We start from the raw sequence: 16,837 nt of genomic DNA on the forward strand, positions 1-16,837 counted from the left end.
GGGTGTCGTTCAGCAAGTCAGGCAGCTCCATCAATGGCTGTGAGAGCGACACGGAAGCCCACTGGCACTGCAATTCTGTTCTAGCATTTGGTAAATTCCAGAATTTGAATTCAAACCGCAAATATTAAACCCGCGCCCTTACCTAGTCAGACAGAGGCATGAAATCCTAGCCTGCTCTAATGAGGGGAGAGCGAAAGCTACACAGAGCTGCTTATTTCACATTCCGCATGAGTTTAATACACTGCAGCTCTCAGGGAACTAAACAGAAATCTCTCATGTCAGCGGCAGTGAAGAGCCGGAAGAGCATTGTTACGTTTCCCCCGCGAAGGAGGCACCTTGAAGCAGTTTAAATGGCCCACTCAGCTTCTTAAAGACTTTCTTCTTTGTGCCATACAAGCAGTGGCAAATGATTGGCAACACATTTGCATACGCAGAGAAGGCGTCCCATACCCCACTCCCCACCCCCAAACACCCCCCTAACGACTCCGGAAATACACCTCACACCTGATGCCTCATTTATCAAAATGTCAGCGAATGGGAAGTGACAGGCCCATCTGCCATTATGGGGCGGGGGGACACACACAATATGGCTCTGAAATCCAGTATCTGGGCTCGAACGGCCTCCATAAGGAAGGTGTTTTGCAGGAACAGGCAGGGAGCTGCATTTGTTTTTGCTAAACTACAGCAATACACACAAGTGTGTGGCATGCGAACCAAAACTCCTGCTGGGCATGCAGATCCATCCTCATTATTACTGACAAAGTGAAGAAATGCTCCATTCAGCCATATTTTGACTTATAAACACATATAAACACACTAATTAATCCATGCGTTTTGCCTAGCTGCTTATCCAAAGTAGGGCTGCTGTGAGCTTGGACCCTATCCCAGGAAGCACAGGGCGTATGGGAGGGGACACACTGGGGGCAGCAGTCCGTCAAGGGAAGCAGCTAGAACTGGGTGTACTACATGTGAGTTTCTGGCCTGTAAGGCCAGGGCACGCCCACACCGATACAGGCACAGTATACAGACACTTCAAAGTCATGTTCTGGTCACACGTTGCAGGGATTTGAGGGTCCAGAGAGACATGTAACCATGACAATACAACTTAGGGCAACTGGCAAGGCAGCTAGAAAGAGTAATTCTCTAGGGTCACATATAAACTATTAATTAAACTGATTAAAAGTGCCGCAGTGGGCCTGAGTTCGGAGACCTTAAAATTCAGGTCTAGGGCTGGGCAACGACAAAAAAAAAAAACAACAATATTTTAATTTTAAATTATTGGGATAAATGATAATATGAACAATGTCATGCAGCACCCTGCCACCCAGCATCAAGCGGGACACTGAAGCTTGAAAAAATTATATCCAGCCCGCGTTAAAGTTGGCGACTGGGGGGCAGTGGGGGGCGCAGATCATCCTTTTTTACTCCCTATCATCTTAAAGCAGTAGTTCACAAATTTACGGTACGCCCTAGACGCTGAGCACCATTATGAGCACCGTTTGCATACACTGGTACCTTTGCATACCACATGAGGAATTAAAAAAGATACAATATACAATACCAGTGTATGGATTTGTAACTGCCCTAGAAACATAGGCTAGAGGGCTGAACTGGAAGCCAAAACCTTCTGTTATCTTGCTCTCTTAGTAGCCCAAGCCTACCTCCCAGACAAAGCTGATAATTGCCCGTTAGTCACTGTCAGATATTGACAGCATGTTTGTTGTCTGATATCATCAATTACCAATAATATCAGCAAATTGCCCAGTGCTATTGGAGATGTGCGAAAGTCAATGAACTCTCAAGCTTTAGCCTTACAGACTTTATGGTGTTGCAAAGGTGCAACAAATCCTTAAGGTGTTTCCATGTCTGCTGGCCATTTGTAGTCGCCTGGCTGTGTCTATGTCTCTCTGCGTCTGGTGCGCTGATCGCCTGTCACCTACTCAGCATTTGGTAGGCGTGGGTGGCACAGGTGTTCATACTGTGCGGGGTGACAGTGGGGGGTTGAATTATTATGTTACCAAAGAATTGTATGTCGATCTTGGGCTGAGCTGGGGGGGCATCACCACAGCATGGCTTTTGTGCAAAACAAAAAAAAAAAAAAAAACACAAAATAACCTACTAAAGAACTGCATGTCAAAAGCTGCTGATGCTACAAGCCACACAGCATTTCGCTAACCTCTCGTTAATCAGCCCGCTCACGCTGATATCCCTGCCATCCCATCAAACCCCCCCCCCCTCCCCGAAAGCTACCACCACAGAGCAGAAGCTATAAATCACAGCGGCGGCGCCGCCCCGCGACCTCCCGTCACACCGGAGACGCTTCCTGAAACACGGCAATGACATAAATCATGATTTGTTGCTCCGAGTGAACTGGTGGGAAAATGGAACCCCTCCCCCCGCCCCAGAATCCACGAAGCGTGGCACTCTGCGGGACTAAGAGAAACCTGTGCCTCATTCGCCTCCGATAAAGCTGTGCAGAGGGGACACACCTGAACAGGCCTCAAAGCTAGCAGACACACGGCACAGGGGGGGGGCTCCTTTGGAAGACAAAACGGCGTGGGGGTAGAACACGAAACAGTTTGCAAACTCCTGACAGCATCGTGACCCCGCCGGCAGGGGGTGGGGGGCCGCTGAACAGAAATTACTCGGGCCTCCAGGAAAGTGGAGCAGAGCTGCTCCAAGACTAAATAACCTGGAGATGTAGGGAAAAGTAACGTTTTCCATAATAAACAGCAGGATCCCGAAGAAAGAATTAAACAGGGCCTCGGAACCATAATTAGGGACTTATCAAAAGAAGACTAATTGCAGATGATCCACAAAGAAGAAAAAAGAATTCCACTGGAGGCGGGATTGTAGAGAGGCGTACAGAGACAGCAGCAGCACAGAATCAAAAGCCTCTGGCCAGCGGAAAAGAGTGTGTCGATACAAGCAGCTAAGGTGAGAGAGACTAATGGGCCTACATTGTTAAAGCTATGGGGTCTCCTCGAAACAACGGATAAATCCATACGAGCAATTACTGTGCCATTATCCCAAAATAAAGCAGAAGGCATCTATTTAACACATCAGAATGGCTAACACAGCAAAATGAGTCTTTCACACGCAAACATGGGGGCGTATTTATTCACTGAGTTCCCCACATTGTGAGGTGAGTGAGGTAGACAATATCATATATTACATAAAATGGTAAAGCAGGTCCAGGAAAAGGAGTCTTTCACCTAGAATGAGATCTGCTGGGCTGCCCCAGAACATGTCGAGTAACCAAGGGCCCAGCATCTCCAGAAGTTACTGTAAACTGATCATCTCCAGCATGTGTTCAAGTGTTATCCCCCTCATTGTTTTGAGGACCAGAAATGCACAAATAATATCATTACTAGAACTAAAGACTACAAAACAACTGTCTGGAGGAAGACTTTAGATGAGAAGTGAGCGTGTGGTTTGAATGGCCCGTAATCAGCAGGAGCACTGGAGAGGAATGGACGGAGCTGCGTGTGGATGCGGCCGTGGGATGATCCGGGCCCGATGTAGATGCGCTCAGTCTCCAGGCGTGTGGACGCACACCCACCTCTGGCACTCGCTGGCATGCAGCACCACGTCCTGGTTGTTCCTGGCGCTGACGGTGAGCTCATGCTCCGTGGCATTGAACACGTCCAGCAGCAGGTGGCATTGACGGGTGCTGCAGAGATGGGAGAAGAGAACACCAGTCTTAGCCAAAATAGACATTTCAGGCAGAATTACTAGCTGAATTTTGCAAATCATTATTTGCATAATATTCAATTAGCCCCGCCCCCTCTCCTCACCCCCCACCACAGCACACACGCAGTGAATCGCATATGGAGTGTGATTCGAAATATTTATTTCTTTTCATACAAAATGAGATATTAATTATTGATGCAAACGGATAATGTAAAACAAAAAAAGAGCTTGAATGAATTAAACAAACTAAATTAAATTAAACTGAAGGGATAGCTCAAGTGTAGTAGCATACAATAAAGTTTAATGGCCTGTGCTTTGAGGCAGTTATGGCGAATAGCGATTTCTTTATTTTTGACAAACACCTCTATTGTTTATTGGCTACTCCTTTATTTCCATACAAATTAAGACATCACTCGCTGCAGCAAAAGGTTAACATAAAATATTAAAAGTTGTCACACGTCAATATTTCAAATTTATCAGCGATAAATATTACAATTTTTACAAAACAAAAAAGTACCTGAAAAAATACCAAAAAGCAACTATAGCCAAATAGAATGTGTTATTATCTACCTATAGTCTCTGTTAGTACTATAGCTCACATTCTGGTTAACTTGACAAAAAGACTCTACTGATACACTACCAATTCAGTCATTTAAAATTTCACCAAGAACGAATTTCAATAGAACATGAATTTCAAAAACATCTTTGATGATTACCGTAACAACCTAAAAACACACATAAATTAATCAGCAGCAGCATAATCAGACTCCCTTAAACTTGTTGCCTACAGACACAAAACAAAACACTGCCGATTAATCATTTGTTTTTGCTTAATATTGTCCCTAAGGAGGAGGGAGGTCAGGAGCGTGGACTGATTACAGTGCCTGGCCACACCCACCACATGACAAGCCACCTCAGGGATGAGAACCTGAGTGCAGCCATGAGGCGGGTGATACCCTCACCCTTTTTTCCGGTGGCTGGAGAGCCAGTCCTGCCACCAATCCCCAAGTTTTTCCCTGTTAGTTGGAGGACCTCCTTCTAGGGCTGGAACACACCCAGGATGAAGCAATTGCAGGTTAAGGGTCTTGCTCAAGGGCTCAAGGGCCCAACAGAGTAAAATCACTCTGGGCATTCACGGGATTTGAACCAGCAACCTTCCAGTTGCTGGGACAGATCCTTAACCCCAGAGCCACTACTTCACCCACATTGTCCCCATGGAATTAGAAATATTTCCATGCTGCCTTTCTGGTAATCAGTTTTTGTTTATTTGCTCCCCTCACTCATTTGTGTTAAATCTCTCACAAATGCACCACACTTTAAGTAAGCAAGAACATGATATAATGATAATAGGCTCAGAGAGAACATGCAGAGCTCACAGCAAAACAGAGGAGCTAAACTTCAGAACAAACAAACCGTAAACTTAATAGCAAACGGATGAATCACAATTAATTATACTGTTGCTAAATATTTAAAACAGCTAATTTATTATTTGATTTTAAGATTATTTTTTTATATATCTTATACATGTTATTCAACACTGCTGACTCATCCCTAACTTTTCCAATAACTGGCATCCCAACACAAGGGTCTGACTATCAGTCTGTGAAGAGTTCAGTCCAAGCTGCTCTCTGATGTTCATTAGAGGAGGTTTAAAATGGGGGGGGGACGGACGGACATCAAATGTGACAGAGCTTTCATCAGGTTCTGCGGCACCGGCGTGGGAGGACTTTTCAAGTATGCAGGTTTAAACCTTAACAGCTCTGTAATTCAGATTCAGTTGGAAAATGCAACAATTGTTGAGGACACCCCCCTGTGGGAAGCCCTCAGGAGGGCGACACAAACCATAAACACCCAACTTTGCTCGGAAAGTGTCACAGGGGCCACATGCCAAGCAGATCATACCAAACATCTTCTATCAAGGACACAGCCTGTAGCTCGTCCTGGGGGATCCCTAGATATTCCCGAAACAGCTGGAAGGTATAACCCCCTCCATCACGAGTCCAAAGACTCCCATTGGAATGTCATGGACGAGCCTTTCTGGGAGCCAATTGGGTGGCATTCTTTTGCGATGCAAGTAAGAGGAGATACCTGCTGGGTTCCTAAGTATCCCTTCCACCTCTCAAAAAAAAAAACTGCGACAGGTTGTCACTACTTCCCCACTCCTGCTGAAAAGAGCCTGAGCGAAGTGCTACCTGCCCTTCTTGAGGCTTTGAATGGTTTGTCAAATCATATTTGGCGTCACCATGGCTTCTCCAAACTAATGAATGAGCATTCCCCTCTATGACAACCTCAACAGAAGATCAGGCCGACTACATCTAGCAGACTTGCGCACTATTTAAGGCTTCTTCCCCATCAGAGCTGTAACATTCCAAGTTCTCAAAGCCAGTGTGCACTGCCAAGAAATACATACAATTAAAATTTTGCTTGATTAAGCACGAGTGATCTTTCCAAAAAGCAGCATGCAATATATTTTTTTTACTAGTCTTTTGAGCCTTTAATTGTTGTGAATTACAGCTCTTGTGTTCCAGTGTATTCAGAGGTACAGAGATTATATCCAGCAAGTAAATTACCCAAGTTCTTCTCTAGAAGTGTGAGCAGCATTTAGATTTTTTCTTCACCTTTTCAGAAGCTATAGCTTCTCCCTGGTTTTTCCTCGAGAATAAAAACGAATTGCATGTGGCATCCGGTCAAGGGTGTACTCTAGTCTTATGCACCATGTTTTACATGTGCCAGATTCTAATATTGTTATATTTTTATATACAGAAGATGCATTTTTTTTTTTTAGCTTAGAGAGCTTTATGCTGGTCTATCAATATGCAGTATGTGAGTCAAAATGCTAAATTAACCATGGGAGCCTTTATGAGTCCAGTCGATGATGTTCCCAGTTGGCCTGGGGCAGACGGAAGGAAGCATATTTAGCAGCACCATGCGCTCCAAGGTGACTTGGGAGAGTCGGGCCCAGTGTGGCAGGAGAAGGTTGTGCGCAGACTGCCAAAGTACCCCACTAGGGCATCGCCCATTTCTCTATTCTGACCAGAAAAATGAATTCCCAACAGGTCTTTGGGCATGCAAGACGTTTTTTTTTTCCCGATTAATGCTTCATATCCTGCTTCACCAATTCCTTTAAGATGTGCCAAACAAACGTGGGTAAAAGGTGCATTTCAAGGAAGAATCCATCCACGTATCGTGTTCTGACTAACGAGGTCCACTGCGAGCTGGACCTGTCACCCACTGGCTCCCTCACCCACTGCCTCTCAAAAACCCAGAGGTGTGTGTGTGTGTGTGGGGGGGGGGGGTTGGCTAGCTGGGGACGGAGGCCTTCCATAAACCCTGAAGTGTTCCTAACACTGACACTGCTGGTGTGAGCTGTATGATTCATGAACACGTGAGGAGACCAGGGGCCATGCTGCCGCATGGTGGACACCAGAGGAGAGCTGCGGCCACCTTCTAGTGCCACGTCAAGAGATGGAGCCACGTGATGCTATCGAAGGCCTCACCTTCTACACCCCTTATCACGGAATAAATGAGCGCTTAAGTAGAGCCCCAAATAAACCACCAGGCAATTAACAGCACTTTTTTCCAGTGTCATCCATGTTGTTTTAATAGTCTCTTGCTCTTTGTTAAGGGAGGTGATAAATTAGTCTATAAGACCAAGAGGTGATTTATATGCTGATGTGTTCAGTGGCTGCAATTAATCATGGCTACTTTCCAGAGTGTTACTAACAGGACCTCATCCCTCAGTGGCTGAGAACCCCAACCATCAATGGCAAGGATATGACGACCCAGGGAGTAATTCACTAATGAGTTACCCAAGTGTGCTCTGTCAGCTTGGTTTCCTTGGGTGGTAGACAAAGCCCTAAAGACGAGACGACGATTTCCTGGAGCTACAGAATTCAATGCTCCCGACATCATACTCAGCAGTTCTGACATATTTTGATTGGTTATATATTTTACATCACTGGTTATATAAAACTCCATCCATCTCCCGTCATCTGCAGCAGGAGCTCTCAACAAGAAGCCTTCGCTGGGTCTGAAAATGCTCCAAATTTAAAAGACAGGCAGACTTTTACTGTGAAACGCATTTCCCCAAATGTGACTCCTGGCAACATAAACTGAAACAAAACAAATACGTATGAGTGTGTGTGTGTGTGTGTGTATGTATATGTATGCATATATATACACACACATGCACTCACAAACACACAAAATGAACTCAAAATTCTCAAGAATAACCTTTATTCCATTAATCCTCCATTATTCCTGCAAAAGGTAATAAATGCAGTGCATATTTTTAGAAAAAGCTCTGTCAGGCTCACCAATGTTTTGGGGAATGAGCTATTAGATGATATCGATTAGAAGAGGTCCAGTGAACAAAACAATTCAACAGGCAGGAAGCTCATTTGAAATGAAAGCTCCCTAATTGTGCTTTAATGAAATTTTAAAGTTTATGATCTGGATAAAGTACTTGTCAATACCTGGTACATCACAAGATGTTCCAAATGAAGCGGTTAATCTGTCACCTGGCTTTTAATCAGCAGCTTGTCCTGCCAGCCAAGGGCCTCTGGGCAGGGAGGCAGACGTTGGGAAAATAAATAAAGATGGACCAGATAGAGTGATGCTAGTTTGAAATGCAGCGAGGAGCCTATAGGGGTCACATGGGCAGATCAGAAGAGCACCGGATCGATGCCACGCGATCCGCTGCTCGATAACTGCTGATTCTGCAGCTGCCCTCCACACAATGCATGACATATTACTTGCCATAAAGAGTAAATTAACAAAATTCGGTTTGCTGCACATTGAGAGAACTGCCACTGGGTTACTAAAATTAGAAACCCATTAATCACAGAACAAATAAATTATATATTCAGCTATAAGGTTCTAAATTAAAACACACACACATTATATATGTATATTAAACTAGATATAGATTTTGTACCACACCAAGAGTTATAATAAGGTTTTCATGAGTGTATCTAATCCATAATCCATTCTTACTATGCATTTATATATGCAGGTAAGGAAACTTATTGGGTAAAGGGGAATTCCACTTCCTTTCCCCAATACACTCATAGCACTTCACAAACAAATCCATAGCATACTGACAGCAGACTTTATTCCACCACGGGTCACAGATGACTCATCGCTGATCCATGATCCTTTAGTTGCTCTAAACCATAACTCTCCAGAAGCTCACATATCTGAGGCAACAGGTATCGAATCAGCAGTGATGCCACTGTCTCATAATGTTGTTGTGCTGAACAAGGCACTCACATTGAATTGCGGCAGTAAACAAAGTGTACAGATCTTTGTCAAAGAGGCGCCGGAATACTTAATGCGTTGTACTAGACTGTTTCAGAATTAACTCAGAGGTGTGAGTCATGTGATGCAGACAGCTTGTTAGCCAGAGGGAAAATGGTATCCCAAGTCCAGTCAAACAATCCCACAAATACCAGGGGGCTCATGGAGATCCACTCCCCAACATTCACCTGACTCCCTTAACGAGGATTTCAGCAGAAGCAGCGGCTTGAGTGGCTGTGACAGAATAAATCTGCCAAGAACGAACGGCCGGCAGAAGAAAATCCAGAGCGGACTTAGCAACACTCAGTCATTTACACACTGAAATCACACTGACCAACAACACATGCTGGTAGCTCAGAGGAAGAGCGACAGCCAGCAAAGCATTACCCTCCTAGCCATTCCACCCCTATCTTTTTAAGACCTCTTCTTAGCCACATTCTTCATACTTGATTTTTCAGCCAATATTACAGCGGTTCCCCAGAATGCATATTATTTTATGGAATTCCTTAAAATATCCATACTAATGTGTTGTGTGCAATAAAAGCTGCTTTCTCCAAGACCCACTTCCTGAGGATCATAAAACTTTTCCAGGACACACTGGAAAAAACACACTTATGGGGATTCGTCAGGCAGTGACATCGTGAATGCTAGCGAGCACCTCCCCAGCTTGTACGGATTGACCCTTCCCGGGAAACGCATCGCAGCTCGTCCGACATCCGTTGCCCGGGATACCTCCCCATTTGCATTGGGGTGGATGTCTACGGAGCGTTGCACTCGCCTCTGTGTTCTCCTGAAGAACACGCAGAAGCAGAAGGTGGCCATTAATGAGAAAACACCGTAAAAATGTCACGGCGTAAAAAAACAGACAGCGCCACGAGGTCACACTCGCCGGTGGGGGTGGGGGGGTGGGTGACGAGAAAGGTGATGAGCTTATGGCGACGGCCCAGCGGGAAGTGAGATCCATCACGGGAGAAGATGGATGGGTTGCACTGCAGATATTATTACTGCTAATGATTCACTTCAAGTGGCGATGACTGGGCTATGATCGGTCTCCCTCACGGCGCGCTTCCCGCAGCATCGCAGAGCTGACAGCGGAGGGAATATTCATTAATTTGTGCTGCGCTCCTGTCACTGGAAATGTCATCCTTCAGCCCGGGTGCAGGGCAAAGGAGATTCCCAATCATTTCAACAGTAATAAGGCGGCAGGGCTGAGAGGACGAGGCAGGACGGGGCGGGGTGGGGCACAGAGAGGTCGAGGCGGGATGGGGTGGGGTGGGGCACACCAAGAGGAAGAGGCAAGATGGGGGTGGGGGGGGGGGGTCAGCTGAGAGGATGAGGTGGGGTGCCGAGAGGACGAGGCGGGGTGGGCCAGAGTGGGGCACCGAGAGGATGAGGTTGGGCGGGGCGCTGAGAGGATGAGGCAGGGTGGGGCACCAAGAGAACGAGGCGGGATAGGGTGGAGCGCCGAGAGGTCGAGGCGGGATAGGGTGGGGCGCCGAGAGGTCGAGGCAGGATGGGCGGGGTGTTACACCGAGAGGTCGAGGAACTGAGAGGATGAGGCGGGGTGGGACACCGAGAGGTCGAGGAACTGAGAGGATGAGGCGGGGTGGGACACCGAGAGGTCGAGGAACTGAGAGGATGAGGCGGGGTGGGACATCGAGAAGTCGAGGCAGGATGGAGCAGGGTGGGGCACAAAAAGGATGAGGCAGGATGGGGCGCCAAGAGGATGAGGTGGGATGGGCCAGGGTGGGGCACCAAGAGGCCGAGGCAGGATGGGCCTGGGTGGGGCGCCGAGAGGTCGAGGCAGGATGGGCCACCGAGAGGTCGAGGCAGGACGGGGCGCAGAGAGGACAAGGCGGGATGGGGTGGGGCACCAAGAGATTGATTGATTGATTGACAGGGAGGGGTGTGGCACCGAGAAGTTGAGGTACTGCGAGGATGAGGTGGGGTGGGGCACCGAGAGGTCGAGGCACTGAGAGGATGAGGTGGGGTGGGGCACCGAGAGGTCGAGGCACTGAGAGGATGAGGTGGGGTGGGGCACTGAGAGGTCGAGGCACTGAGTGGATGAGGCGGGGTGGGGCACCGAGAGGACGGGGCAGGGTGGGGCGCCGAGAGGACAGAGTGGGGAGCCGTCTACCTACCTGGTGGCCGGCAGGGTGCTGACACGAGTGAAGAAGACGGAGGGCTCAACGTCCACATGCACACCTAGCGACAGCTCCCGGTAGTAGCCCTCTACCTGGCCCTGGCCGCCCGAGTACTTGAAGTGAAGCACGGCCTCCAACATCTGTGGGCAGAAGGGACAAGAATCAGTCTCCACTTAGCAGCACAAATAACATAAATTACCCCCAGAGGGTCCATAAATTACTCAGCAGGGGAGCGAGCCTCAGGACAGAGGGCTGGCATATGCGCGGCCACGGCGGTAATCACACCGCAATCATTACACTCAGCACACTACATGGCAGGTAGGAAGGCAGCCCACTGCCAGGGCCCCACACACAGCCCCACACCGTGGCCCCACACCGTGGCCCCACTGCGGCCACCGCCCAAGGAAACAGGCTGCTTTCGGCTGCAGTCCCACACTGGATCTCATTCATTAGTCACAGGCTCTAAGAGGTTCTTTATCACCATCGTGATGACAGCCAGAAGGCATGCTACAGAAAGATGCTGTACGTGACAAGCAGTACTCTGACACGCCCCGCAGCTGTAACATCAAGCAATGCTCCCCCCCCCATGGACAGATGGGTGAGCTGTAGGTGTAGCTGTGAAGCCCACAGACATTGGGAGAGGGGTCTGCTTCTGAGCATGGAAACCATTTCTACTCTGCCACCATTTTGCAGGATGAACTGGACACATGCGCCGACCCCTTGTGACCTCACTGGGTGGGTGCCTCTTGTATGGGACAGCATGTTATGGAAATTAATCCACTAGAAAAGAGTGGGGGGGTTAGGGTGAGACATGGCGGGAGGTCTGAGTCGGCTGGAGGGTGTGAGGCGGGATAGGCAGTCGGAGCTGATTGGGTGGCATGAGCGGGTGGGGGACTGTGAGGCTGGGTAGGGGGTCTGAGGCGGTTGAGGATGTGGGGGGTGAGCGGTGCGGGTATCTGGCCCTGGCAATGCCACCTTCTCTCAGGCCGGCTGTGGCACGGTAAATAGAGGGCAGCATTAGAAATTGGGAAGCCCCGCAGAGGAACGGTCTGTTACACGCCCCAAGAGCCTCCGCCGCGTGAGAGCCTCCTCCGCCGTGAGAGCCTCCTCGCTAGGCAGGCCTGGGCCCCGGTCACGTTTAACAGGCTCCCCGCTGCTGAAGGCTCCGGGCACAGAAAGCAAAGACAAAAGCAGACATATTTCTGTCAGCATGAATACAACAGGCTGGAAATTCACTTTGTATCTAGATGTACATGCATGAACCTCGGCATCTCTGATTTACGAAACCATTTGTCTTTTTGCAAGATAAAGTTAATACACAAATAAAATACTCGTGTATATATATCAATCAGGAATAATGACATGAGGCCCTAGAGAACCAGCCTCTCATCTTTCTGCAATGAGTTCAAGTGTGTGTTCTGTCCGTCCGTCAATCTGCCGATCCCTCCGTTTATCCCTCCAACCATCCATCCATGAATGCCACTCCATTGAAGGGCACAATGACACTGTGGCCGACTTAAAGGCACCAATACACACATCTCGCATGTCTTTAGGATGTGGGAGGGAACCAGCAAACAAAGGAAACCCACATGAACACTGCAGCATAAACTTCACACCCACACAGACCTGGGGGCTGCATGTGAACTCCAAAACACCCCCCCCTCCCCCCCAGCTACCACTCCATCCCACAGGAGTTCCAATCAAGCACCTTAATTACTTGTGTAGTTTGCCAGCCATCATTGTTAGCTAGTATGCCAGCTAATTTTGAAAATGCTCATACTTGTATTATTAATGGCGAACGGCAGCATCGCTGTGAGTGGTTCGGGAGATACGCACTGATCCACTGGACCATCTGTCTTGCCGTCTACGCCCACGAACAGGAGACTCACCGACAAATTATGCTTAGGGTGACAGTGCTGGAGCGCTCCCCACCCCCTGTGCACATTCTAGTGATACAGGCTTCCCTTCTTCGTGCTTAGCTGGATGAGGGACTCGGGTCAGACCATGACAGCCATCAAAGTCAGCTCAACTTCTGCTTTGGGTGACATGCCATCAAAAGCAAAAAGAGGGCAATTAACATTAGAATTACCTCCGACATGTCAGTGGTCATTATTACAAAATAATCTATGAAGTCCGCCAAAGCTCAGTTCAGCTTTGTCAGCATTTGGTTGACTGGAGCATAAATGCATCCATGATACAAACATCAGAAAGATAGGAGCCTCGGAGGAAAGTGGAGGCCCAATTAACATGAGAACATCAGGCATCTTCAAAAAGCAAATCGCAGAAGATACTGCTCAGCCTGTTCCACGTTTTGTGTTTCCTGTTCGCTTTTTTAAGGAGATTTCATGATTAATTGCTGTGCAGCCTTTCCAGTGCCTTTGAAGTCCAGGTTATTATGCTTATTGTTAATATGCGCAATAGGCACATACAAAAAAGGGAACCAAAGCTAATTCTTGTCCATTGCGACAGAGCCTTCTTCACAGTCAGGACACACGCTAACAAAGTGCCTTTAGGCAGCATATCAGCCACAGACTCGTGACCCAGTGAGTGACGCATAGTTTGACTCAGGCTTGAGGTGCAGTGTCACAGGCGCACTGTGTTGGCCCATAAGTAGTCAAGGCATCTTGCTCATTCAATCGCCTGACCGATTACCGATCATGTGCTCCAGTGCCCAGCTCCCTTCAGAAGAATGTATTTTTAGGTACAATCGTGTAAACAAACTCCTGGCTGATTTCTGCTTCTATCCCGGGGTGTCTTGGACGCAGTAAATAACACAGATATCACTCACTGGTTTAATTACGGCGATCGAGTTGCAAGGCTCTGCTCGCTGATGCAAGATGCCGATAAATAACGAAGGTTCAGTTCGGCAGGGTGATAATGAGGCGGCTCTGGCCGTGTTTGCATGAGCTTCCTAGAGGCACACGGGCGGAATGGGAAGCAGAGGAAGCTGCACCATGATAATCTGCCCCAGCGCGTGCATTTCACTGCTCGGTGCTGTTTGCAGGCACGTTGGATGTTTTCCTCGCGATCGCTGGCTGCATTTGAGATTCCACACATGTGCACAGCTCACCGGATGCGAGTGGGCGAGTCCCTCCGCAGGGAAACAGCAAGGTTCTGTTAGAGTCTGTGCCATGGTCTGATCGTCCCATGGCAGACCGCCATGCCCCCGAGCGGCCCGACTAAACTGGCATGTCCACATTTCAGCCGGGGGCCAAAAGGTCATGGGAAAACAATCATCATGAGCTGACTGTTGGCCTTGCCTCCCTAGGGAGCCGTGGGAGCCTCCTCTGCAGACCTCGAGGCACCCTGGTAGCCCCGCTGGGCCTAGCTGCCCGAGCGAGCCCTCAGGCCACCCTCGAGACATTGTTAAAAATCAGCCCAGCCATAAACAGGGGTGCAACCCTGCAAGGCAAGCAAAATGAGAAGGGAAAGAGGCTGAGATCCCACAAACCGTGATCCTATTAGATGCGCTTAATGCCAGCTTTAACACCCATCCTTTATGCAGCATTTTACAGAGTGGTTCTGGAAAAAAACAACCGGGTGCTCAAGCAGGACCCAGCATTCATTCTCTTGTGGAGGAAATGTGATCAAAAACTGGCACAGGTGCTGGAAGATGGAGCAGCGCAGATGGAGATCTGGGAGGACACGTGTAGGCATGAGTGGAGGTGTTCATGGAAATTCCTGTAGCATGAACATGACCCCCGGCTGCCTTTCTCTGGCCCCTGGACAGACTCCCCTCAAGCAGCTTCTGTAGCTCAGCAGACGCACCCTTCAAAGATGGCCGGATGCTTTTTTATGTTACTACTATACTGTTACATAGCCCACCTAAACAGATCTGGGCTGAAAGTCAGATTTTAAGGGCTAAGGACCACACACACACACACACACACACACACACACACACACACACACACACACACACACGTCTCCAGCAACCAGGACGAGAGAAGGGTCTGCACAGATCAGAAGGTGCTTACTCAGTGAAGACCACTTCTGAGGCACTAGTCACTATGTCATTTCTGGGAAACAAGCAGTCAGTACATCTCGATGTTGTAGATCTAACCTGCCACGCAAGGACAGTGTCTCGCTCTCCACATTCGGCACAATCACCACCTGACCTGGCAGTACAGTCTTTACGAAAGCTGTCAAGTAAACATGAACAAGGAGTCAGCCTGACTATGTTTGTAATCTCCATTAATGCGCAAGGATGGACCAACATCCAAAAATGATCCGATGGCTTATTGTAGGATCAGTTAAGATCAGGATATAAATACAGCTCAATAAAGAATTAAAATCTATTGGAAAAAAAATAATAAATGCAGTTTTTATTTTTGGCTTACCATGTCAGATCTCAGTAAAATTGCACAACTTCACACAATGTATAAAACGGACGACACATATCTGGTAAAACTGATGAACTATTAACAGAAAGATGTGTTTTTGAAGAGGCAGCTCTTGCGTTTACGGACAGCATTAGTTTCCCAGTGGTCACAGGGCCAATGGCACAAGGCTCCCCGATGGTAAGCGCAGGCCCCACCTGCTCGGGGCTGACGGTCGGTTGAAAAGCCCTCGCAGAAAGTCAGGTGGCTCATTTGTCATTTTCTCCATGGCTACACGAGGCAGCAGAGTGACGGCAGGGCACGTGTGTTTATTTAAGTCTCACTAAGCAATGAGTGCCTATTTATTCCATGGCTCCAATGCATCAGTTTTACTAATCTATTGTGGCATCGCAATATCTATGAAAAGCCCAGATTGCAGGAGACAGACAATTTTTAGTTTCCAAAAATGCACCCGACTGTAGATACTTCTTCCTTCCCAGAACTAAAAAGGCCATTTTACAAAGCACTGTCTTGTCTCAAAATCTAACAAATTACCAAGGTAATTTTATGAATGGCTCCTGAAGCATATTTGCCCAATACATATTATCATCATTATTAGTAGTAGTATTATTAGTAATAGCATTATCAGTGCAATCATTAAGGACACAGAGCAGATGTTTAAAAAAATAAAGCATGCATGCATGGTGAGGACAATATGGTTACCGTGGTAATTAGACATTTGCACATCAAGGGAAGCCATTTTCCAAAGAGAACATAAACAGAGCTAATTCACTCCTGACGCCAGTTCCTCGAAAAACACATCACTGCGTGATGCAGGTATTTGAACAGCTGCCTGGAATATAATTTATTTCCCCAGCGCATTGCAAAGTGAGCTATTTATACCGGCATTGCTCAGTGAGGGGAGGTAGCAGGAGCTATTTTAAGCTGAGGAACGGCGCCTGTGTCAGCGCGGCTGCTAAGAGCCTGACAGATTGCCAGCTAGCGGCCAGCCTTTCTTGGGAGCTGGGAAAATATCTATTATATGCGCACACACTTATGCGCGGGTATATGAAATATATATTTATATAAGAGCCAAGTGGGGTACATTTACATTTTACTTATTTAGCAGGCGATTGTATCCTTTGAAAGCTCAGGGTCAGCCGGTGCCGGGAGTGATTGTGGGTTAAGGGCCTTGCTGAAGGGCCCGACGGTGAAATCACTCGACCCTGAGATGTGAAACTTCGACCTTCCAATAATGAGCATAGGATCCTAACCCACTGAGCTGCACGCCACGACGACTTTGATTATCTGTAAACTAATAACACCCTATTGTTATTATGGATAAAAGGAGTGTGCGTGTGTGAGTGTATGGATTATGCTTGT

General features: G+C 47.7%; 1 protein-coding gene across 4 annotated transcripts in view; it reads right to left on the reverse strand.

Moving 5' to 3' along the window:
* Positions 1–16,837, reverse strand: part of trappc9 (trafficking protein particle complex subunit 9) — a 194,831-nt gene that overhangs the window by 85,496 nt on the left and 92,498 nt on the right. For all 4 annotated transcript variants that reach the window (XM_023811873.2, XM_023811874.2, XM_023811871.2 and 1 more), the window contains 2 exons: positions 11,133–11,275; positions 3,563–3,673 (listed from right to left, as the gene is read on the reverse strand). In XM_023811873.2, coding sequence (XP_023667641.2) covers positions 3,563–3,673; positions 11,133–11,275 — 254 coding nt within the window. The remainder of the gene's footprint in view (positions 1–3,562; positions 3,674–11,132; positions 11,276–16,837) is intronic.

Source organism: Paramormyrops kingsleyae, chromosome 23 (assembly GCF_048594095.1).
Source record: "Paramormyrops kingsleyae isolate MSU_618 chromosome 23, PKINGS_0.4, whole genome shotgun sequence".
NCBI classification, from domain to species: Eukaryota; Metazoa; Chordata; class Actinopteri; order Osteoglossiformes; family Mormyridae; genus Paramormyrops; species Paramormyrops kingsleyae.